The sequence below is a fragment of the Serinus canaria genome, chromosome 3, assembly GCF_022539315.1.
Source record: "Serinus canaria isolate serCan28SL12 chromosome 3, serCan2020, whole genome shotgun sequence".
Classification (NCBI taxonomy): Eukaryota; Metazoa; Chordata; class Aves; order Passeriformes; family Fringillidae; genus Serinus; species Serinus canaria.
The window spans coordinates 10,925,464-10,951,455 of NC_066316.1; the positions used below are offsets into that span (position 1 = coordinate 10,925,464).

A 25,992-nucleotide genomic window follows, 5' to 3' on the forward strand; every position below is an offset into this window, starting at 1 on the left:
GGTCCCTGAGGAAAAAAGGAAAGAGCAGACCAAGGAGGATGCACTCTTGGTGGAAGAGGATCATGTCAGAGAATACTTGTGCAGACTGCCCATATGTAAGTCCATGGCACCTGATGGGTTACAACCATATGTGCTGAGGGAGCTGTCACCTGTCATTGTCAGGCCACTCTAGGTAGTCTTTGATTAATCATGGCACCTGGGAGAAGTTCCCAAAGATAGAAGAGTGCAAGTGTCATTTCCATCTTCAAGAAGGGCAAGAAGAAAGGACCAGGGAGCTACAGGCTGGTAAGAGTCCCTACTCCCTATTCTCTGGGAACAAGATGGAGCAGCTAATCCTGGAAACCATTTCCAGGTGCACTAAGGATGAGAAATCATCAGGAGTAGTCAGTATGGCTTCACCAAGGGTAAGTCATGCTTGACCAACTGCATAAACCTCTGTGATGGGTCGACTGATGTGGTAGGTGAGAGCAGAGCACTGATTGTGGTCTACCTGGACTTCAGTAAAGACTTTGACACTGTCTTCCATAAGATTCCCTTAGGGGCAGCACGGCTGACCCAGAGAGATGTGGAGTTTCCAACACAGGATATATTCCTGAGCCATCTGACCATGACCCTGGGCCCTCAGCTCTTGGTGACTTGGCATGCACAGGGAGATTAAAACACATGACCTCCAGAGGCCTTTTCTACCTGAATCATTTGTGTGATTCTGTGTTTCTGTGCTACTGATTAACTCTTAGGAAGAGGAGAACTAGCTGTCTTGGGCTAATTTCTAAAAACCCCAAATATGGGGCTATTTTTAAACATTTACTACTATCTACTACCATTAGAAATTTTATTTGTGCAGTTCTGAGATGGAACAGTAGTAGATGATAAATGAGTGTAGCTCACCCTGATACCATGGGTTTGCACAAACACATCAGGTACAGTTTCTCCTTCTCAGAACCACCCTTTTCACCTATATTAACTAATTCCTGAATGTTACATCACTTAGGAGTGTTATAAAAGTTACAATGTATAACCTCATGCCAAGAAAATAACAGTTTAACCAATTCATATCAAAGTGATTACTGAAAACCAAGAACAGTCCTAGAGCATGTCACTGGTTGCAATACATATAAGTACTCTGGACACATGGAAGCTCAATCTAGCCATTCACATGACTACAAAAAACCAAAATATATTCTTTTGCAGTTTCTGTAAAATCTATAGAGGAAAGAAGAAATGTATCAGTTCTTACTTTAGCTAAGGATGACCAGATTTTAAGTGAGGAATTGTTGATTTTTTTTTTTAATTGTAAAATTTCTTGTAATTAGATTGTCATTATCTATAACAACTAATTAATCAGAATAACACTCAGCATTATGATTGAAATGAGTGTAGACTAGTAAAGGAGAAAATTAAGTTCATTTAATAAAAAAATAAAGATATCTATTTTGTTCACTTGCAGTCACAGATAGCTATGATTAAATTTTAATTTGATGTCAAATTAGGGATTGTTACAGTATGCTGACTTTCAGAGTTCAGCTTTACTCACTTCAGAGGAAACTGCCATTTAAATGAGGAGAAGGTTTGTTTTATATCATTCTAATGTCTTCCAAAGGCAGCTTCAGCTCAGTTCACGTTCACAAAATGGATCTCAGCAGTAGCCAAGAAAATTTCATGGTGGCAAGCTAACAAACTATACAACAAAATGATTTTGAATATTGGTATTCTATTTTTAATTGTGTACGGTGTGTCTTCAACATTTTTAGCTACTAACTCTCAAGAACACTTCATACCAAATCGTCTTCAGCCGCCTGTGTCAAAGTCATGGCACCAGGATAGCACATAAACATTCCTCTCCTTTTTTTTTTTTTATAAAGACAGTGTGTGAATATAAAAATATGGCTGGCTTTGCATGCTGCCATGCTAATTTTGGTGTTGTACCAGCCTGGGAAGGTACAAATATCCAGCAACAAAGTCAGGGCCTGAGTGAATATCTCAGATTGGCAAAATGTGCAGTCATATGTCTTCACTCTTTAGTAAGTTCTAAAAAGGAGAAATGCTATATTTGCACAGTCGAGATTGTGCAAGTGTAGGTAGCTGCCGGTACACCATGCAAAAAAAATCCCAGCAGAAAAGTTTTAGGAAGTATTGTGTAAAAATAATATCCCTGTCATGGACAAAAGCCATGACCTCTCCTCCTTTGAGTGTCCTGCTGATGTTATCCACTGGATCATCGCCTCCGTAAAGCTGCCATCCAGTTGGAAAATTGCTTCTGCCATTCAATCACTGCACTGCATTTTTACTCCCTGTCAGCTCAGCTAATCCTATTCTATTAATGGGTCTAAGAGACCAGTTTTGCTGAAAGGATGATTGGAGAGGGATTTGATTTCTTCTGATAGTAACTGAACCTGAATTTGCAGCCTCTTGGATAGCCATAATTGACTATCCAAGAGGACAAATTGACAAAGCACAGGGCAACAAGGAAGTGTTGGGCATGTTTCTACTTTCACATACATGAAAACAAGCATGAGTAATCCCAAAAATTCTTCATGCCTCATTTCACAACTGTTTAGTAAAGAATATGTTGAAGTTGCATTATGAATTTCTCAAATTAATTTCAAAGTGGGTATTCTTGAAACAGAAATATCTGTGTCACCCTGCATCACTTTCATAGAACATAATCTGTGCTTGACATTGCTCTCTGCCAACCAGAAAAGTTAATTCTGTATGAAAGGTTTTGATAGGAATAGCCTGAAAATATATTTTCATGCCATGTAGCCAGCAGGGCAAAACTGAGGAAAATCCAAAGGAATAAAAATAATGCCAGGAGGAAAAGAGAAGTTGTAAAGTGAATCATATACAGTCAGTTTGTAATTCTAGTCAATCTATCCATTCTCTGTGATAGGAAAAAAAACCTCTATGATTACAGGGAAGAGGTCCTAATGCACAAAGCAAGGTAAAGTGTGTAAATCCCAGAGATTTTCAGAGGAAATTGAATTTTTCAAATCCAGAGAAGTAGTTCCAGAGGATAAACAGGAAAAGAGCAGCAGTTCTTAAAGAATATCTGATTCTTGAGTAAAATACACAGATTTACATTGTTTTTCATTTCCTACTTATGCAAGGAAATTAAAATACTGAGGAGGGAATGTGGTTATTTGATTCACCCTCACATATGCAAATTATTTATTTCTCTCTCACTACCTCTATTAATATTACTAAATTCAATTATTACAAAAAAAAAAAAAAATGCTTTCTGGTTGTGGTTACTGCAGCCATGACAGAGATTCAGGAATGCTTGTCCCAGTGGCTAATGAAAATTTATTTAAAGTATTGATGTATTTTAGACAGTATAGTAAATATGAGAGTAGCAAGACCCATTCTGGAGGAAAAAAAGAAAATAGAAAAAAAATTCTAACAAATTTATTTGATGAGAAGGGGAAATATGGCCAACATAAAATTACTTGGGATTGTAATACAATTAAAAAGCAGCAATTTTTATATATACATGATGTCTCCACTGAGACTCTAGCAGTATGTATGGTAAAAACTACTAACAGGAGAGAACAAGTAACTTTCCAAAAATGTCAGTTTCAGGAAGCAGTTGAGAAAAAGGAGATGAAAGTATCAAAGATGTGCTTATTTGTCAACTCCTATGAGTCCAAGGACACAAAATCCTATTCAGATATGCAGTATCTAAAAATTTGTAACAGTAAAATCATCATGAATTAATAGCATAAAAAGAAAGAAATGTTGAATGTCTTTATGTTGGATACATTTGTGATAATAAGCACTAGAAAAGCAATAAATCTGCACAGGAATGAAATAGCACAAAAAGAAGTGTTGTCTCAGAAAGAGTAGTGATTTAATAATGTCTTGATTTTGATTCTGTTTCTCATCTGTTTCTCAGATACCTAGAGAAGTTATGTATAAAAAATATAACAGGTGGCAGAAATAAATTGTGGCTGGAGATATTGTCCTGTTGTGAACCATAGGGAAAATAGATATTTGTCTGAATAGTTTTGGTTTTTTTCACTCATTATATTTGAATTTTTCATGGGAAATATGTCTGTGAAATCTTTTTGTAAATGATGCAGAGATTGGTTCTGAGAAAACAATTTATTTGAACACTTTTCTGTTTAACAAGGTGTCAAAGTATTTGCAGCTGTTTATCCTTGGTTTCTGTTCTCATTTAACTAGAGAAAATTCATAGATTCATAGGAGTTCTGTCCAGAATGTACCACTATGAGAATATTAACCTGACCTCCTAAATGGCAAAAGGCAGAATCTCTTCCAGTAATTCCTACAAGGCAGCCCAAAAGCAATGATCAATATACAGTCTCTGTTAGAGAAAAGCTCCCTCTTAAAACTTCAGGGAAGAATTTCCTAGAATTGCCAATTCTTATTTTATCTTTATTGAATATTTTTCTCTCCTTTTCAGTTTGAACTTTTCTGACTCTTGATGACAGTCTTTGGTTGAAAGGCCTTCTATCCCAAGCTATCAGGAACTTTTGATAGTTATAAACTGGGTTCAGACACCTCTTTATCTTATCTTGGATTATTCAACAGATTAGGCATCTTTGGGCTTTCTTTGTAAGACATGGTTGCTGAGCTTTCTAAAGGTTTTTAATGACATAAATGACTGTGGGGAAAGTTTTTTTTCTGAAACCACTCTCATTTTTTACTTCATTTTAAATTTATGGCCACTGGAACTAAACACGGTAATGGTTTTAGTTATGCCACAAAAATAATGCCATTTTCTATTTCTGTTCATTATTTCTTTGCTTGTGCACTCAAAACTTACACTGACCCCCTTACTTGCTGCTTCACACTTGGAGCTCATCTCCAGTTGCTTAACTTTAATGATCTTGTCATTATTTCATTCTTAAAGCACTTGGGATACTGTCCAGAAAAGATGGCCTCACTTAGAACAAATTCATGGATGTTACTCGCATTTACAGAAGCATACTGAATTTGTGCTGAAGACTTTGTCTTGTAAAAAGCTGGTAAAAAAAACCCAAAAATCTAATTGTGCCCTAATGATCCTCATTTGGCAGAAAGCCTTGTCCTTATTTTCAGTCAAGGCAGTCCTTTAGTGCTCCTGATGGGATCTCGCCTTTGTCCCAAGTCCTGAGCAGGGCAATCCAGAAAAGACGGGATCCTCAAAGAGCTGTAGGTAGAGAATGAAACTAAAATGGGCCCAAACTCCTCTTATTCTGAAATTTCTCCTTTCCACCCCAAAAATATCAATAAAGTCCCCGTCATATTTCTACCAACTGCGCTGGAAAGTGCTCTGAGTGCATCTATCCAAAGCTGTGTGGAGACTAAGAGGGGCTGTAGACTGATTTCAGATCTAATGTGGAAATGTAGGAATTCCTGAACCCTCCTGCCTAGATTCTGGTAGATTTGTAGATTTTGTTTAAGGATCCCAACAGGACCAGGAAATGCTGTTTCCCTGTTTGCCCAATGCTAAAGCAGGCTGCAACAAAATCAGAGTACCAGGTATCTTTATAATCCATTTCTGATTATTCATAATTGCAGTCAATAATGGCAACCAATATGTGCAGTACATTTTTAAAAAGTAATTTCTAGAAATGCAAATAATCCTAATGGAATTTGTCAGATACACAGCACTTGAGAGGATCAATGCTCATGACCATGGATATTCAATATATTGCTTTAGTTCTTCATTATTGACTATATGACTGTTCATGCTTTACAACATACTTCATAACACACTTCATATTTTTCTGTCCTTTCCAAATATTTTGTTTTGAACCCCATGTTAATAAAATAAATTTCTCAAATAAATTTGAGAAATGGATGGGACAGGCTAAATTACACCACCCAAGAAATGCTGGGAGCAGCTCCACAGATAAAGCTGCCCCCTGAAATGATATTTCTAAGTACAGGGTTTTTTGTTAGATAATTTAGAGAGAAGTATAATTATGCATTATTCTTTGACAAAAAAAAAAAAATATTGTATCTTAAACGTCTAGCCATAAATTTTGCTGCTGCTTCATAATATAGCTTTATTTCATGCTATTTCACCACTTGCCATGCTTCTGAGTCCCTTTTGAAATTTCATAAATATGTCTATAGTATGTTATATTCTTTCTTGCTGGAATGAGATTGTGAAGTGAATTGCCATGAAAACATGCACTATAAAAATCCCTCTGCTAATATGCCATTTCTTATAGTGTTGTTTCTGTTTTTGTAATTTCAAAATGCTAATTACTGTTTCTCCTGTTTGTCATGAAAATACAGTTCTTACATAACTGTGTGGCTAAGGTGTAAATTCTCTAGCAGATGAAAAAAATGTAATAGCAGAAATAACCACTAAACAGAAAGAGTCAGGTGTTTTTTTGGGTTTTTATTTTTTAATTGAGGTTTCCTTGAAGAATCACTGAACATTAAAACAAATTTTTAATTAGTAAAAATGTACTGTAAAAGTATGATTCCCATTTTCATATCACTAAATCACAGTCATATGCTAAAATAATTAGAATTGGTTGCACTTTTGCTGCAAAAATAAATATGGAGCAGAATCTGCTCTCAGTTCAGTAGGGACATCCTGAGACAATTCATCTGGAGATAATAAGCCAGATTCACAGCCTGTGTAAGTTGTGCTGTTCCTCTGATTTCAACTGTGTCACACCAGATTTAAATCAACTCAGTATTTGGCTCAATATGCACAGTCTACAGATTACACACATAGCACCCAGAGCAGACTTTGGCTGGAGGAATTAGGTTTAACACAGAGAGTAGAAGGGCAATTAATTTTTTTTTTTGGTAGTGGTCATGGGGGAAAGTCTTGGAAATAAGCATTTGCAGTGGATAAGAACTCTCTAGTTCTTCAAGTGAGGAGCTTGCTGCAATATGAAAAATAGAAAAATTCCCACATCTCTTTCAAGCCAGAATGCTGGAGAGAAAGTCACCTGTTTTCAGGGTGAAAAGTCCTTGGTATGATCAGCTGGTGCAGGAAAGGAAAGAGCTGCTCTGTGCCACTGCCTGCAGCATTTGGGGTTGGCATTTTGAGTCCTAAAAACCTTGGGTTCCACTGCTGTCAACAGAACTCCTCAGTAGACAATAAGGTCTCAGAGTGGATGTGTAGAAATGTTGGTAAATTCTGTGTGGGCCTGAATCACCAGCAGGTACAGAAATGTGTAGTATGGCTCTACTCTCCTCCAGGTACAGAAATTTTACACCAATGAAAATCTAATGACATAAATGCAGTTACTCCTGATTTAAATGAGGAAATTTTTGTTCCCTTTGAACTGTGACTTGATATTATACATGGCTTTCAATGATCTTTTTTTTTTCCCTTTTTTTTTCTTTTTGGTTTTGTTTTATTTTGTTTTTTAAAAGTGGCTGGAGTAAGGAAAATGAATGAAAAGCAAGGCTAAAATTTGGGCCTTCTGGATTCTTAGATTCTGCTTAGAAGAAGAAGCCATGCCTAGAAAATGGGAATCAGGAAAGCCAAGTGAAGTGTTAGTGATATGGAAATACATCAGCCATCACAAATAAACTACCTTAATTAAAGTGCTCAATGCTAATCTTATGTAAAAGCCTCATAAAGTACCATAAAGAAGATGAACTAATTTTTTTTCTTAGATTGCCAAACTGTTTAAGATGGTTTAACTTACCATGACAAAAACCTGTGGAGGAATGAATTTTCATTGCAGTTTACTAGTGCATAGGGGTTTGCCTATATACACTGTTTAATTCAGAGTGGGAACTCGACTTTTTTCCATTTCATTTAATTCAAAATGTTTTGACAGCTTAACTTGCTATCACTAAAAGTTTAATCAGTCAGACATTTAGGGGAAGCTGCTCAGCCAGTATAAATCTTTCTGGTGAAAGTCACAAAAAAGGCATACCAATTATTGCTAAGAGGATATAAAACCAAATATGCTAAACCCTGTAACCAGATGAGTTTAACCATCTGATCCTGCCTATGATGTCATTTTCAGAGTCCTTTTCTTTGAGTCTGACATCGTGAGGGACTGAACTCAGCTGTCAGCAAGTTCTTATGCTGGTTTTAAAAAATAATGTTAAGCTAAACATGGCCACCAAAAATAATGCCATGGCAATGCTGGTATTGCAATATACCAACATTGTGATAACTGGAATTAGATGAAAGAGCCTGAAGTTAAACAACAATTGCAATAACTCATTTATTTTTCATTGAGTTTGGGTGGGTTTTTCTTACTTGGGGAAAGGAAATTACTGTGTGCAGTTAAAGGTAGAAGGCTCTTCCAGAAAAGTTTTGCTAAGAGCTGCTCCAAATATCACATTTTTAGCACAAATATCACATCCAAGTATCATTATTTACATTGTATATAGAACATAATATCTTTGTCTTGTGAAACTGGGTGTTCATCATCTTGGTGAATTTTATTCTATTTCTTGTTTTAGAGTGTGTGAATGGAAAAGACGAATTACAATGTCTAACTGTATAATTAAACCCTTAAACCCTTATTATTCATCATTTATAGCTGTTATTATTTTTGAAGTGGTAAATTTTTAAAATTATTTGTTGGAATACTGTTAAGTTTTGATGACCTTTTTCATTGCTTTCTGCATTAAATTATAAAGGCTTTTCACTATGATAAGTGACCCATTCTGGGAGGAAATCACTGTGCTTAAAAAATATCATTAAGAAAACAAGTAGTGTGTAACTTGTTTTCTTATTTATTGGGTTAGGATATATCAAAATTAGTTTAGTTTCATGGTCACATAGAAAAGGCATTATTCCTATGGGATGAGTCCATGAGAAATGACCAATAATGGCAGAACTGGCCTTCAATTTGCACTGGCTTCTGCCTGCTCCCTCCCCAGGAAGAGCTGGTGGAGATGGCATAAACTGCAGCAGGAGCTCTCCCAGGCAGTCACACTGCTGGGCTGTCACACTTCCCCATCTCTGTTGGCTCCACAGCATCCATCTACTTGACTTCTGCAATGGTTTTCCTTTATTATTTTACCTTTCCCATTTTCTCTCTCCTATCCCTTCCTCAGTCATGATCAGAGAAATACTCCCTGAAAATCACCTTCCAGTGGAGTAGCTGAGGACTATAGGCACCAAAATGAGTTTCAGGACACTGAGCCTGTTCCTCAGCTTTCAATTCTGTCCACTTTCTTTAGTGATACTCATTCTTAGTCCATTTTTACTTTGTAAGCTTTGGGAGAGCCTTCTTTCCTTGCCCCACATTGATGTTGGGTTGGGTATAAACAATGGTAAATGTTGTTGCTTGTTGATAGCAGCCTTTCCTTAGGCAAAATGCTCTTTGATTTAATTGGGGGGCAGAACCCTTCCTTGGCACTGCTGTGGCCTTTCTGGGTGTACTGGGCAGAGAACTGATTGATTTTTTACAATGTGCAAGTTTCTGATGCTGACCAATTCTGTAGGACATGATCCAACACTTCTGACTCATTCCACCCAGTTTAAGTTTCCATTTTTCCTTGCTGGATTTGGAGATTTGACCCAATGACCAGAGTGCCTCTCTAATGACTGCAGGATCAGCCATGCTGCCTGTGGTAACATCTTCACAGCACATTCAAGAATTTCAGTTATCTGAAGTTTAAAATCATCTCCTTCATCATCCAGGAAAATTCAGAATGGGAAAGAAGTACCAAATGATTTTAGAATCCCTATCACAAATGACTGGTGGTTTTAAAATACACAGTTACAAAAGTCTTACAAGAAGACCCTCTGATTAATAACTAACAATAATAATAGTTGCATGCACAAAGAGGTGCACTAAATCCTGTACAATATTTGCACTTTGGCAAGAGTATTTTGTTTCATATCACATACATTTTGTTAAGTAGAGGAAACACTGCTTCCCTGGTGCTTTTGTTTCTCCCTCTGGATTGTAGCAACGGAGCACTTGCATGTTGTGTTTGATGCCTTGCATGAGTAAGACATGCAATGGCAAGTTCCAGTCTGCATGCTGCTTAATGAATGTTTTCCTTTTCTCTCCTTCCCTGTTATGTGCTTACAGAAGACAACTATGTGGAAGGTGGGTGCTTTCTACCTTATTTTCCTAAGCTCTTGTTTCCCCCCTCTGTTCAGTGGGGTTTGTTTTTCCTTTTGTTTAATGTTATAAAAGTACACATATCATTCAGCACGGTAAGTTGTATTTTTCCCTGCATAAAGGCATATGAGTTTATCAAATAGATGTGATTTATTTTTTCATACAGAACACAAGCAAAGCTCCTTGGCCTCATTGCTGTAATTCCAGAATATCCCCACTGAAACAACAGGATTTGTACTTGTGTGACTGATACCATATCCAAAACCTCTCTGGAGATTTGCAGGACTGATTTCTTCTCATGTTCTGTATGAAAAACACTTCAAAAAACTATTTTTCCCATCGATGTGGAGCCTAAATCCTCCCAATAAAATAGTGATGCACGTTAAATTCCTGTCTCTTAATTGCTTAGGAAAATGGAAAGCGCTTTTCTCTTTAATACCACAAACCTTGCTTACTCTAATATCCCTTACAGCACAAAGCTTTAGGAGAAGAAGTTTTCTGTCTAACTTTTCAGCACAATGCACTTGCCTTTTAAACACTGTGAAAGAAGCAGCATGTGATTTTAATAATTAAGTTGGTATGTAATTAAGTCCCTTTAAAGAAAGTATGGCATAGGGCAGTGGAAACTAAGGCACAATGCCATCTATCCTGAATATTGGTAAGTAAGTCTATTAGCTGGTGAAATATGCAAATATATGATAGTTTTAAAGTCTTTTTCCTTATAAGCTAAAGTACAGCTGCTTTTTTATGTACAAATGTCTTTAAAAATCTTTCTGGGGTGAATCTTTGCATACTGGATAAGGGATTATTTGAAAAAATTAGTTTCTCTATCTAAACTGAAAAAATTTCTTTCATTTTATCCCATTCCAATAGTTTAAAAGCTATTTTAAGAGCAAGGACTTTGTAAACTAACTCATATGCAGAGTGACTGTCCTGGCATGACTCTGACTCAGGGTGCTCACATGAACCACTCTGGGGCCTGAGTTCATTCAGGTTTCAACTCACCATGGGCCACTGCCTGTTCAGGGGTGATTTTCTCAAGCCTTGAAGTGCTGATGCTTCACTTCTCTGTGCTGCTGTATTCAAAGGTGAAGGCAGGTGCTCAGATTTAGCACAGAGATGATGCTCTGCAATTTTATTAATATATATGTTTTCCCAAGGAGAAGGAAAATCCAAATTATTCTGGTGCTTTACTTGTGGGCACTGTCATGCTCGTACACGTCAATAAAATTTCATTTTCAGTGTGAGATAAAAATGTATTCAGCAACACTGGAATAGAAATTCTAGCTGAAAAACATAAAAGCCTAGAAATAACTACCCAATCTTGTATTTGATCTGTGCATAAAACTCTTACTGGTGTCAACATGAGTCTCAAAATTTGAATTAGGTTCAGTATAACTAGATAAGGAGGTTCAATTGCATTTCACATATTCATTTATGCACAGCAGTACAAGATGAAACCTGGGTAACTGTTAATCCAGACTTTACCTGAACCTAATTCTTAAAACTGAAACCTTAAATTTATTCCAACACAGGTCTTATGCATACATTAAAGTTACAAAGCAGGAGTATGTAAAAATGAAAGCATAGAATTGTGTATCCAAAGCACAACTTCAAATCTGAACTAAAATTTTTCATCTTTGATCTCTGTGATATCTGAGCATCTCTGTAAATTAGGCTACAAAAGCAAACAGAAATATGTAATATTCAATTTTGTATGTACTTCTGTGGAAAAAGGCTGCTGTTTTTTCATTTTACTGAAGCTGTACTACACTTTAATGCCTTCACTGCAGGTTTATCACATTTAAATTTTGTTTTGGCCACTGCTCTGCATGGAACTCACACATCAAACTATGACATCCTACCTCCATATCCTCTTCCACTATCCCACCCTGTGCTCCTTAACTCTCTCCTCTGAGAGCCAAGTTCAGGAGAGAGTTGGAGTGGATCACACATGAGGGATTCCTTCTAAATCTTGAATTCCTAATTCACAACGAAATTGAAGTAATGGTGCACAAATGAGTATTTTCCCATAATGTGTTGGAGGCCTGTACATGACTACTTAAGGATAAAACTTCCCAGGTCTCTTAAAAGCAGATTTTCATTTTGCAAATCCAGCAGTGATTCCTCTCATGGCAGATATAGCTGTATCATTTTAAACCCCTCTGTGGAATGAACAGGTACAGTAGTAGCAATGCTTCACTCTTCCATAGCCTCCACCCATAGATTGCAAAAATATAAAATAAGGTAAGTATCATCATGTGCTTTTAGCAAGGGAGTAAAAGGGACCTTACTGCTTGCAAGTAAAGTAACACAAAGAGTGAAACAAAACACAGTGTCTTGAGGAGTAGTACTGAATTTTTCAATTGGTAGATGTTTGGTTTGAGCAGTAAATGTCTTTTAAATTCACGTGGCTGCGTTTTTTTTCATTGAACAGCACTGTAAGTGACTCTTAAAATTCAAGCAGTTTTTATGATGTCTTCAAGAGGTACTTCTGCTATTTACATTTTTTCTTCAAATTATGTAAGAAACATCTATTTGCAACTGACCAATTTCACACATCATTTAAACAAAAAATAGTAGCTATCAAGCAGTGATAATCTGAAGCTAGACTTTTGTTTAGGTTCATATAGCTATGAAGTGCCTATGTAAATGTGAGATACTAAGAGATGGCCTTTTTTACATTCCCCTGGGAGACAGGACAGTGATTTGTTTGAAAGATCTCACATGAAGGAGTGGCTGAAAAGTCACTGTTTCATTAAAGAAAAAGATGTTGCAATGTTCAACTGGTTTCAGTTTTTCTTTATCAAATTCTTTAGGGTCAAGTCAAAAGTCTGAGATATCTTGCTATAGTTGCCAACACCAAAAGCTAAAACCCAAACACAAATTAATCAATCACAAGAAGAGACTGATACTTCCAAAAGCCACATGGCAGGGGATCCAAGGAAGGACACCCAGCACTAAATTAATGAATTAAATAATATCACCTGGTCTTTATACTCTGTGTATTCAGCAAGCCTCTCTTGCTGCAATACTTACAGAGAGGGAACACCCATGAAAACATTTCTGTTCTCTTTCACAAGCTGCAAGCTGCCAGTTCTGCTGTGTGATGCTTCCCAAGCAATGCTGATGCAGGCATCCCTTCAGGATCACAGTCAGCTTTCATTTACATTGCTGTGAGCCCCAGGTAATCCCACCAGCTGCAGAGCTCTGTATTTGGAAACAGAATTTATTGCACAAGAGATCAGGCACATCAGGCCCTTCGGTTTAACTACACATCTAAAACGAGTGACATTAAAAAGCAATAATTCAACAAAACCATTGTTAGACTACTTGGAACATCACTTGAGATTTGGAACTGATAAGAGAAGGATCATTTAGACTGATTGCAGTCGGGAATATCTTCTTTGAACTACCCCCAAGTAGCGTGAGTCATTTGTGCACCAAATTTTCTTTGTGAATTAGAAATCACAGAAACTCTCTCTAGGAAGTCTGCTCTCCAATAAAGAGAATGATATTTTATTGCTCACCTTCTTTGTGTGAATTAATTTCAATTAATTGCAATTAAGAAAGTAATGTATGGCTTTTTGAGAAGAGGAGCACATTTTACACATGAACAACCAATAACTCCTGAAAGGGATCCTAAAACAGCTAAATTCAACAAGAATAAGTCTGTTTTTTTAAATCAGACATAAAAAATGAAAAAAAAATTCATATATCAAAGAAAAATATTCTCCCAACATCACATTATAGTCAGTGAGATATAAGTATAATTTTATTATCATGAATTAAAAAAAGAGAAATATTTTTCCTTGAAGAGTAACAAAATTTGGCTCTGGATGAGTGATTATCATTATGGACATCTGCTTTGAAATGTCACTAGATCTATTCTGGTGTGATGGGATTTCATCTCACAATAAAAGTGTAAAGCAAAATCTATTTCTCACAGATTGAAGAAGTAGTTGCAGAAGCTGCCACTTAAATTTTCTTTATTACTATGTATTTTTTATTGCATATGTAATAATTTACCTTCTCTGGAACAAATTCATTCTACTGTCACATTTCACACAAATAAGGAGACATTCTTTGCATTATCATTTCAATGTGATGAATAAATTTTATTTAATTACCTGAAATGCTCATTTTTATGAGGGGAAAAAGATCAGACCCAGCCCATTTTTCAGGTTTAAACTTCTCCAGGGTTTAAACATCATTTCACCTGTAGGGGACAGGAAGTCCTCTCAGCAAAGTGTTCAAAGCAATATAATCAAAATATGATAAAAACAGACGGATTGTTAAAGGAATTGGTTGGATTTGAAAGCATTTTATTATTTTCTGTCAATGCAAATACTGCACAGAAAAAAAAAAAACAAAAAACCCACACAATAAAACAGCACCCAGTGTCTGAATTGCAGTTCTGTTACTTGTAGCCCAAAGCATTCCAACCAGTGGTTGAAAAATGCTCTTTGATTTCCCTCTGTGATACAGACATCTTCTAGGAAACAGATGCCTGTCACAAAACATTTTTGTCAGTGTGACAACACCACCTTCCCGTGCTCCCTTGTTCATTGCTGACTGTGCTCTTGTTTCCCTTCAAGGTCTGGCGCACCTGATGATGGGCGACCAAGGTATGGGCTCTGTTCCTTTTCCACTCTGCTTTCATTGTTTCTTCTTGTTCTGTAGCTGCTTTGAATCCATCACTGCAACTGATGGGCAAATGCTTGAGAGCTGTCTTTGGCTGCAAAGAAACATGTGGTTTTAGTCACATCTTTTTCTTGTTTCGTTTTTTTGGTTTTGTTGGGTTTTTTTTTGTTTTGTTTTGTTTTTTTTTGTTTGCTCCGTAAGCTTTTGTCCTTCCTGCCTCCTCAACTCCCCCTCTTGCAAAACAATAACTAAAAGGAGGTGAGAGAAACAAGAAAGTGATTAATAAAATTCCGTGTATTTATCAGAAAATAACAATTGTGGGTGATCCTATAAAAGATAAGCAAAGTACCAGACCACTCTTCAGATAGCTCCTGAAAGAAGATGCTCCTCTTGTGACATTGTACCCATTGGAGAGTCCGTTTGCATTAATGCATGGCTGATTGGAAATGTGCAGAAAGCACCTGCTCCTGGCTTCTGGAATGCTGAGAGTACAATTTTGCTACCTAACAAAACCAGTGATTTTTTTCCTCTTAACCATTGTCCATGTTACCTTTGTGACAGTCTTTCTTATCTAAGCATGGGTTATTTCTGTGTTTCTCTGCATGTACATGATTGGGAAGAAATAAACTAAATCCCTAATATGACACTGATTGCATCTCCATTTGTCTTCAGACACTTACCTTATACTTTGTCTCTTCATGTTCAGATACTATTGCATTTACATGTACTCATGACTCTTACTGTTGTTTCTCTCCTCTTCTTTATTCTCTTTTTGTCTGGAAATGCTTTCTTCATGGAACCATTTCACCAAATCCATAGGTAAAAGTAAAGGTATTACATGATTTTCTTTATTTTTAATGCCATCAGTATACTTGAATGTATGTATAAATAATGCAAGTAAATGTAAATTTTTTGCACTGATAACATGAGGTAGGTATATTCTTACAGTAAATATTACATGGATATCAAGGTAAGGATAATTATCCTAAAGTACAGGCTGACTATTTTCTAAGTTTATTTCCTGGTTTTGTGAGGAATGTGAAGCTTTGGCAGTGATAAAAGAGGCTACAGCTCTAGGAAGTGTTCATGATGAAGTAACATTTTGAGGTATGCCTTTTTCTGTTCTCAAAGAGCTGCAGTCTAAACCACCAGGCACAGGAAAAAAAAAGTGTGATGTTGTTCAGCAGAGACTCTCTGGAGATAAACTGTGCAGGGTCAGTCCCCAGCTTGAAGTACTTTTTACATGGGAATAGCACTAACCTTAGCAAGTCTTTGCCCTGAGAGTTTCCTTTCATATTAATCACTTGGAGCATAGCTAAGAATTGAACAAAGGAATGAGGAAGAAAAAAAGCCAAAGAGAAGTGTGGAGTTTCTTTCAGATTTTTTTTTTTAATTCTTTTTGTTTCTTTATGTAAAGAATGCCAGCTGTGTTTACTTCCTTTCTCCCAGAGGAAGCAGAGCAGTAGGGGCAAGAATTTTTTCCTGTATAAATAAACATCAGGTTTTGCTACAAGGACACTTGCTCACAGGCATTGTGTAAATATATTTTTATGATAAGAAGGTGGTGATTAAAAGCCATTTAATCTCTGTTACATGTGATGAATAATACAGTTCTATTCATTTTAACCATTTGTCAGGGGTGCCTATTTGTATAAATCAGAAATCCACTCTGCATGGTCATACTTTCCTAACTAGTTAAATTAGAAACAAACTTCCAGGTTTGCTGTTGTCTTGGCTGATTTGGTGTTTCCACACCTAGGAAGCTCATGTCATGCAAAGACTGTAAATACAAATCTCTAGTGTCCCTTTCCTCTTCATATCAGACCCCCTGGAAAGACTCAGTACCTGTATAGGTGAGAGACCATTTGTGTGTGTTCTGGAGCTCTAACTCTTCTTACTTAAGAAAAGTTTTAAGCAAGTATGAAGAACAACCTGCTAATTTCTTTGTTTTATCAGATCATTTTGTTTTGTTTGCTATATGACTGATCCTTGTGTTTCTTAACAGTACATATTATGTGTGATTTCCTTATTACCTATTGTTACTATCTTATTCCTAATCAGTAGATATCCTGGCTGCAGCTACCTTAAAATTGCATTTTTTATTAACTGAACCTTGACATTATAGATAATTTTTATTAATAATGCACAATTACTTTTCTAGATTGTTCTGTACACAGAATAAATTATATAGTATGTATGACACCAAAGGGTTTTTTTGTATGAAAGGAGTATAATATAAATGTTATGAACATTTATTATGAATAGTAGCTGACATGGAGAGCAGATTTTTAGCAAACATATTTTTTTTCTAGTGTTTTGCAGCACTTGGACCTTTATTTTTTTATTTTTAAAGGTTTAACAACTATATTTTTAAAAATTTACCTGTATTTATTAGCTACGTTTAATGTTCAGTAATGTGCCATGTAACATAATTTAAACACCAGTCACCAATCATCTAATCATTTGACTACATTTTACCTTTCATATTTTGGGTTTTTTTTATTAGATTTATCCAGTTAATATAGAAATAATCATTACTGTGTTTTGAGAATCACAACACTTCTGCACATATAATGGTGTTTATTTGTTCAAACTGAGGGAGAGGGTTCCTATGTGTACCAACTCCAGTTGCTTGTAACAGAAAATATCCCTCAATGTTGAACCATATCCTGAACCAGGAAAAAACAGCCTCATTTTGTTGCCTATCCTGAAACTTTACTAATATCAGCTACTGAGACCTGTGGCCTTGAAACAGATGTGATAGCACACATTTGTAACACCTGACAATATAAAAAGTTAGGAGGGTGATGGAAAGGAATGAAGGGGAAAAAAAGGGAAACTTCTTTCTTATAAGTTCCATTCTTTGACAGGTATACAAGGGCAGTAATTGTAGAATTCTGGGAGATTATATAATATATTAATAATATTTTGGAAATATAAGGAATAAAACACTTTTAGGAAGCTTTGCAATGTAATTTGTCCTGAAGTCTATAAATGGCTGGAGTATCACCATCTCCTTAAATTGTGAAGGTATTCTTTGGGATACTGGAAAAAGAAGAAAGAAAAAAAAAATAAAATCAGTGTATCTTCAGAATTAGGACAGGGTTTTTACAAGGTAAGGACCTGGTGTTGACAGAGGAAGGAGAAATGAGGCAGCCTCTCCAGCTGGGCAATACTAAGTTCAGTACTATCTCACAATGCCCCTATTGCTTGACATTTAGTTGTAAATCTAAATTGGGATACCCTGGATAATCTCCCCACAAATTTGTTTTTGTAGGTGCTATGCCTAATTCTAGAAAGGTCTGCTGTCTTTTATTTATATTGGCACTTGTTTATTTTCTGACAAGCACCATATATTCAGAAATATTTAGGAATCCCTTTTTTCATCCCCGGGAAATAACTGACCTTTATAGAACTTGAGCAGCTGGGTTGTCACAGCTCTGGTGGTGACAAGTCATAGGCAAGGTAAGGTTTGTAAGTGGTGTTGATGTTTTTACTAGACCCCTTGAAAATGCCTCTCAGAGCAATTGCTTGAATTCAAAGCAATCCTTAAATCTGCTGTTCATAACAGGCAGATTTGTTTGCCCCAAACAAATTTGTGCCCAAACAAATTTTGTCTGCTCTCTCCAACTTTTGGAGGTGGTCTAAAAAATTCATTTCCACCTATAGGCCTTGTCAAAGTCATGCAGGATTATTTTGTGTTGAATAGTAATATGACTAAACATAGATGGCAACTAATGCAAAACACTCCCTTTCTTTACTTAAATCTCATCCTCTCCTTTTCATATTCTTTTGGTGAGCAATGAAAGAACTTTATAATTCACAAACTGCAAGAGTGACATATAATACCTCATTTTAATACTACAGTTCTCTTAAGCCTATACATATTTTTACCTATAGTTTATAATATGTATTTATCATACTTTTGACTATATATATTACTCATTCTGTACCTAAATGTTGTGTTCATATTCCTGTTTTATTATTTTGGAGATTATGTGCAGCTTTAAATTATACATGAGTCACTCAGGTTTGTAAAAAACTATTAAATGTTAGCTAGCTGAGCAATAAGTGTTTCTACCAAAAATTGAAAGTACATCTGCAGTTTATTGTATTAGATTAGATTGCAGGCTTTTGGTGTGCTGGAATTTGCTTTGCTGTGTATAAATGCTGAAGAAAGACTTCAGAATGGCAATTTATGTACGTGTCAACATCCTTGGCAAAGGAGGGCAAGTTTTTTCTTGCACGTGCTATCTTACAATACCTGTAACACCAAAGTGACACCACTAATTTTTTAATTATCAATCACACAATTCATTTGACAGCTGGAAAAATAGAGCATTGAAAAATAAAAGCAATTGATAGAAATCCTTAAACAACCATGAGCATAAAAGTGGCCTGTTATAGCTAAGTAATTATGCAGTGCTTGTGTCATGCAACACAAATGTCACCTTGTGCCTTGTGCCAGTAATCTCTCCTAACATCAAACTGTCTGGAATTTGGTCATTCACCTTCCTGCAACCACAAGTTCATCTGACTGGGATGACTTTCATTTTTTCTCTGGTTTGGAAGAACTAAGATGGTCTTGGCTTCTTGTACTCTCATTGATACACCGGTCCCCTCCTCCTCTGCTGCTGTGTGTGCTGCTTCAGGGTGGGTCTGAGAGACACCCATAGCCCAGCCATCCCTGTTCCAAGCCCCCAACAGTCCAGAAACCCTGTAAATGCTTGGGCACAGCCCTGGACTCGAGCTTAGCTCTTTAGTTTTGGCTCAGTGCCCTGTTGAGATGGACTCAGTCTCATGCCTTCTCCACTGCAGCTGGCTTTTGCCTGGCAAGCACAAAACATGGATGGAGGGAGGGCATTCCTGACTCTCTGCACTGGTTCACACAGTTGTGTATCCTAGGTGATAGCAGCTGGTTGGAAAGACTCCCTGCTAGATCCAAAGTGAGGTAATTTAGGGGTTTGACACACAATGGGGTGGCCAGGGTAGGGGAACTGAAATTGTTTCTAGGTGACATTACAGGAGAAGAATGGGTAACTTGAGTTTCCCCACTCAATCTTGTAGTTGCTGCTATTGATAAAAAGGGGCAAATCAACAAGGTTTAAAAATTTAACCTCCACAAGTCCCAAACATTTTGAAAGTCTTGGAAAATTTACAAAATTATGAGCATAATAATTAAAAAAATATTTTCTTTAAAACTACCATTATTTTTAATGAACATTGCAATTTCTTTAAAAAATTAATGGACTTGAAGTGTAAAGTTCCCCAAAGTACTCCAAAGAGCAGAAGCTACACATCCTATCTCTTCTAAAATGACTTCTTTTTTTCTAAAGAATCTCATCAGTATAGTTAAATAGAGGCTGCTGTTCACCAAAACTATTATAACTAAGTTTTTGTGTGTAACTCATACCCCCATGCCTACAAATATATGTTCCAATAAATATTTGTACTATCCTTATATATGTATGGTAAGTATGTTCAAATTTTGGTTGACTATCATAATGAACTATGCACTAAATGTTTATTTTGATGCATTGAAGCTAGTAATTTTCTTGCACTTGAGTGGGTGATACCCTGCAACCCTGGAATATTGGCATTTGAAGATGCAGATTCAAATTTATGTTGAAATATGATCAATTAATGGTCCCCAAGGAGACAAAAAAATGCAGCAGAAGATGGCTGCTGAAGAAGTTTTCTATCTGAAGCACATGGCTCAGAAGAAACCAACCAACATCAGGAACAGAAATGCAAATTCTTCCTTGAGACTCACACTCTTGAAATTCTTTCTGAAATGGCTGATTTCTCCTCAGCAGTATGAAAAGAGATTGTAAGGACCTGTCACAAATATCAAGAAAACTTTCTGATGAAAGGGGAACATACTTATATTTAAAATGAAATCACTACATGGTAATGTCCAATCCACACCAAGAGTTCTGCTGCCTTACCATCATGAAAATAAAGAATTTACCATGTTCTGAATCATTCTGATGTCACTCAAAATGATCATGTAACATGTGTGTGTTTTTCATAGATTTCCCATGGATTCAGAGGAAGGACAATAAATGTGTAACTCTGGAGGATTTAATGTAAAAAATGTTATAATTGCAAATGTGTAGATTTCTGTGGGTCCAGCAAACATTGTAGTAGGGGATAGTACAAATGCAAGATTTTGGATTCCTCAGCACAAGGCTCCACTTTGAGCATAGGTTTATCCAGAATATGAGTAAGCTGACAGAAAACCTTTCAAAATAATTTTAAAGTTCTTTCAAGATGAAGGATGTGCATTTCAGGCCAAAAACTATGAGGGGATTTACTGGGGATGGGAAACAGTTGAGCTGTCACTCTGAAGAGGTAAAAAAAAAGAATCAGCAGGTAAGCAATAAAGGAATAGGAAAACTTAGCATTTCTTCCTTAAAGCAAACTTTCTTTTAGTGTTTGTGAAAATGTACATAGAAAAGGAGAATTTAAGGCTGCAGTGGTCTGTACCTGTTTTTGCACAGTGGAATTCCATGAGAGTTTTATACATATCACAAACTTTTCCAATGAAACAGGTATTTGAGAGAGGTGAATTCCTTGGATATTAGAATATCCTTGAACCTTCTTGTGAGCCAAATACATCAACAGGATGACTCCAAAGATTTCAGTTTCACCCTAAGACTGCACTGTATCTTCCAAGGATGAAATTCAGTCCTTGAAATCTACAAGAACAACTAAAAAAAATGAGCCCAACAGAATCTAATTTCTGTTATTTCAGTGAAAATCAAAAGTTGTTGGAAATTACATCTCAGAACAGAAATCTCAGCTGATTTTAACATTAATCCAATCAATCATGCTCAGTGGAGTTTCTCCAGCTAAGTGGAAAGAAATTAGAGCCCCAGGGAAGAGTATTTTCAAACATCTCTAACATTTATCTACAAAATTCTGGACTAAACTTTATCACAGTTTCTAAAGAAACTAAATCTAATGAAAGTGAAGAACTCCTAAGAAGACTGCTCTGAAATTGTACTGGTATAACTGAAAATGGGGACTATGCTCTTTAAATGCACATTATAATGATATTTTTCTACTAAGAAGGGTTCCCTGCAAAGGAATGGAAAAACATTTAAACATTCAGAATCGATCATTCTTTAGAAATAAGAATGCTGCCTACAAATTTTTTAACCTACTCTTTACAGGATTTTTTTTGGTGGTAATAACATGCCAAGGTACTTAGAAACGACTGAAATTTGAGTTATCAAGTCATCTTTAAACTCTTTTAATTAAAAACATAATTTACACTGGTACTGCTAATATACCTCTTTCCTGATTTTCAAAGACTTCTATAACCCTGATGGTTTTAATTGCTCAAAGGTAGCTTTCTGTATTTACTTCACAGTCCACCTAGAGCAATTAAGCAGAACAGAGAAATTGTACAAAGAACTGGGAAGTTCAGGAGCATAAAGGAGGATTCCCACAGGAAATTGTGGAGCATGGAATGTGGACTTTGCTGTGAAATTATCATCATTCTTTTAATGGTTTTCATAGATGCCAACCTGTTTTCTAGATATGGTTGTTTTTTCAGACTTGGGAGGAAACAAAAGTGACTGAATCTTTTTATTGAATGAATTTATTCTAGTGAAAGGAGTCTTTTCTTCCTCATTAAATCTATATTCAGGGCAAAGGTTTTTTTTCTGTTGGCACCCACTTAGAACAATTTTCTGATCAGCACTGCATTTCATTTAAAGGCAGTTTTTGTAATTTGCTGCTATGACTTAGAAGTTCTGGTACTTTTTTTTTTTTTTTCCTGCTCAAAGTAGACATTTATTCTTTAAAGAAAGGAAGCATCTGGACTGATTCACTGGCAACTAATAAAGCTGTATAGAAGCAACCTTGGATAACAAGAGGCTACCACAGAACACCTGGCACTGCTGGCATCACAGCCTTGACTTCAGTAGCTTCTCTGTGTTGGGGGTGGGAGGAAATAAAAGCAGCTGGGTCTAATTCCTTTCATCTGCCTTTGCATATTCTTCAGACAGAGGGGAGTCTGCCTGGAAAGCAAAATTCAGCATTAAGTGAGTATAAGTCTGGAAAATATTCACTGGACTTACCCTTAGCTAACAGGTCTGCCCTGAATTCCATATTGTGAGCCATGGTTGTTCCATTTTCAGGAGCATCCACCCAAAGGAAAGGAAGCTAAACATCTTTCTGTGACCATTAATGCTCTGCTTCTGAAGCATCTTTTAGCTGACAAAACCCTGAGAGGTTCCTGAGGACAGCTGCACTGGTACTTAGGTGACCCCACTCCCAGCCAGCAGTACCATCTCTCTCTAGAAGTGGAAGGCAGGAAGAATTTCCTTCATTTCCTACTTGATTGAACCTGAGTGTCTCTGTGAGGCAGAACCTGAGTTATATCAAAAGGTGCCAGATAAGGGCTTTTGATCTCAGGAAAAGGGTGTTGCAGGCCTTTTGCTGGTAACACAAGTTGGTCTTTCAATTTTCTCAGTTAATGGCTCTCCTTCACCACTTGGTCCTACAAGGTACTTACAAAATACATTAAGTATTTCTGCAAGTCCATAAGAAATATTTTTTTAAAAACCACCAAAGTCGTCCATATGAAATCACCATTGAAAACTACATTTGCAAGCTGTGATTTTACTAGTGGGGCTGTGCAAAACAAAGCATAAATTAGTTTTAGAGCCAAATTCCTGTTTGACAACGCTGTTTGCATAATCAATGGATGTTTATTTAAATGGATATCTGATATTATTTGTATTAACTGCAACTACTGACTAGTTATTACGTAATTTTCAATTTTAGAAGAGTCATTTGGCTGTGGTTATATTGAACTCTAGCACTGCTGTATGTTTAGATCATCACAAAAGCAATGGGAGATTTCAAAGTGTTTTATTTTAATTTTATTTTCATTTTCCTGACCACCCTTGCATCATTGGGGTACAAGTAGTGAACTGGTGCTTTCATTTCATCCAAATGCTTCTGAAAACCACTAATTTTGTGGTTATCCCTCTAAGTTCTTAAGTTCTTACATCATTATGCACCTTCAACACAAAAAAAATGTAGCTGTGACTGTGTCAGTCATGCACTGATATTTTTAAATGTCCTTAGCAGGCTTTTTTGTCTCTATACTTCTCTGCAGTGATTTATTCAAACAAGAATTTTGTCCATGACTGTTGAGTGTGTTATAATACTGGAAGAAAATTTATATTTCAGAAAAGAATAATGTAAAAGTATCTGAGTGCAAGATAGGACCAACAAAGCTAGACTTGGAAATTAGCAATTCTGTATGATTCTCATGCAACATATATATCTGTGTAGAACTTTTATATATCCTGTTCATATAGGAAAATAATGGGAAAATATGTGGAAAAATCTATGGAAAAGACAGGGAAGTATCTCTGGCAAATCTATTTTCTGAGCATTACACAAAGCTACCTGAGTCCCACTGTTAGTCTACTGCTACATAATTCTCCAGAGCAAAGAAGGGGCTGTTCAGGAAGAGGATAAACTCCTGTATTCCTTTTGAAAATATTGGGAAGCACTGAATACGTGGAGTAAAACACAGCAATTCATTCACAATTCTAAAGGACAAATTCCTCAACCATTTAAATTAACATTTACACATTTACCATGCCTATGTGCAGCTGCATTCAGGATGTAGCCACAATAGCAGGCAAATAGAACCTGCTGCACTTCATCACTTTACCTCTCAGAAATGGCTCTATCTCAGGCTTTATAATGCTTTATAGAATGACAAATATGTAATAAAAATCACTCATGTGTCATTATGTGTCATTTATTCTCTCTTCCAGGAAAACACATACATTTGGTATTTATCCAGTGTTCTAAAATAGCTGATGGACTTACACCTTGCTAACAAGACTATTCATTTTGGTTGTCCTTGAAATGAATAGGCTTGTTAAAGAAACAGGTTTTTTGAGAGTTCTGCATTTGTCAAGCTGTTATAAAAGCAAAATGAAAGTTTAATTAATATTTTCCTTTTCAAAACACCTAAAAGATCTGTGTATCAGCCCTATAGCTTTCAATAAGTACATATAACTCTCAGAAATGTACACAGAACTAGGTCATGCTAATTATCCACCTTGGGAGGCAGGAATGTGCCTATACTCCTCTACCTAGTTGGCATACTCTTGAGACCCAAGTCAGAGGAGCAGGCTTCAGAAAGTCTAAAAATACATTTACTGGGTTCTTAGCCATTAAACTGCTTAAAGAGGAGGTCTCTCATGTACTAGCTGACAGCCTGTAATTTCTATTATGCAGGAAATGAGACTAGATAATCAAAAACAACCTTTCTGGCCTTGAAGCCTATGAATCACACAGAACAGAAAAATTACTGTGGTAACATGTAAGAAAATTGTCAGACATTAGAAGAGTCAGACTATTTTTGCTTTATTAGTGGCACTTTTATCATGCTTCTTGTGTAGATGGAATTATGTGTCACTGTGCTCCCCCAAGTCAAGCCCTTCTGGACCAACTGGGAAAACCATTCAAAGCATTCCCTCAAGCCAGGATGTAACATGAAAACTGCAACACCTTCATGGGAAAGCCTCAAACATACATGGAAGTGTGAATCAAAGGGAGGTTAATCCTTGTGAAACTTCAATATTTTGCCGTGGTTATTTATTTTGAATGCTTTGAATTGAATACTGCAGTTAATCTCATATTCAGGAGTGTCATGCTATTCAGTATTTTTATTTTATACAGGTTCTCATAACACATTTGCAACAGGTTTTGGAGGTCTTTAAGTTATACTGTAAGAAATGAGCTTACCTTGTCATACAGTGACTGCTACAGGAGATAAACCCTGGGTAAAACATTGTTGTGGATTCTTTGTGCAGCAAAGCTGGAGCTGTTCATATCTGCCCTTTGATAAAGGGAGAATGCTTATACAAAGCTGGAAAATTAAATGAGAAATAGAAATTGTGATTGAATCTAGGAAATGCTATAAACCAGAGGGTAACACAGTCCCATAAGAGTGCTCTGAATTAGAGAGAAGAAAGATTCAAACTTATAAGACCCAGAGTCTTTTAATATAAAGACTGAAGTCAGCGTTCTAATATTGAGTTTCTCTTTGAACCTCACCATTCAAATTTATATTCACTGAAAGTTAAGTAGTCTTTTTTACTTGCAATATGCTCACACAAAAGGAGAGGATGGAATCATAGGCTACTTTATTGAAGGACTTATTATTCTACATCAGAATTATCTTTATTCATGAAGACTTCAAACACTTTCTTAATGTTCAGTTTTACTGTAGCTGGGAAAAGATCCTGTTATTTGCTAAAATTCAGGAAGACAAATGGGACTATGT

General features: G+C 36.3%; 1 protein-coding gene across 9 annotated transcripts in view; it reads left to right on the forward strand.

Moving 5' to 3' along the window:
• NRXN1 (neurexin 1) overlaps nucleotides 1-25,992 on the forward strand; it is a 668,036-nt gene that overhangs the window by 63,138 nt on the left and 578,906 nt on the right. For 4 of the 9 annotated variants that reach the window (XM_030236511.2, XM_050972677.1, XM_030236512.2 and 1 more), the window contains exons 2-3: nucleotides 9,987-10,004; nucleotides 14,618-14,647. The exons of 3 other annotated variants lie outside the window; for them this stretch is intronic. In XM_030236511.2, the coding sequence (XP_030092371.1) occupies nucleotides 9,987-10,004; nucleotides 14,618-14,647 (48 nt within the window). The remainder of the gene's footprint in view (nucleotides 1-9,986; nucleotides 10,005-14,617; nucleotides 14,648-25,992) is intronic. 2 more of the 9 variants (XM_050972678.1, XM_030236513.2) reach the window with 1 other exon arrangement.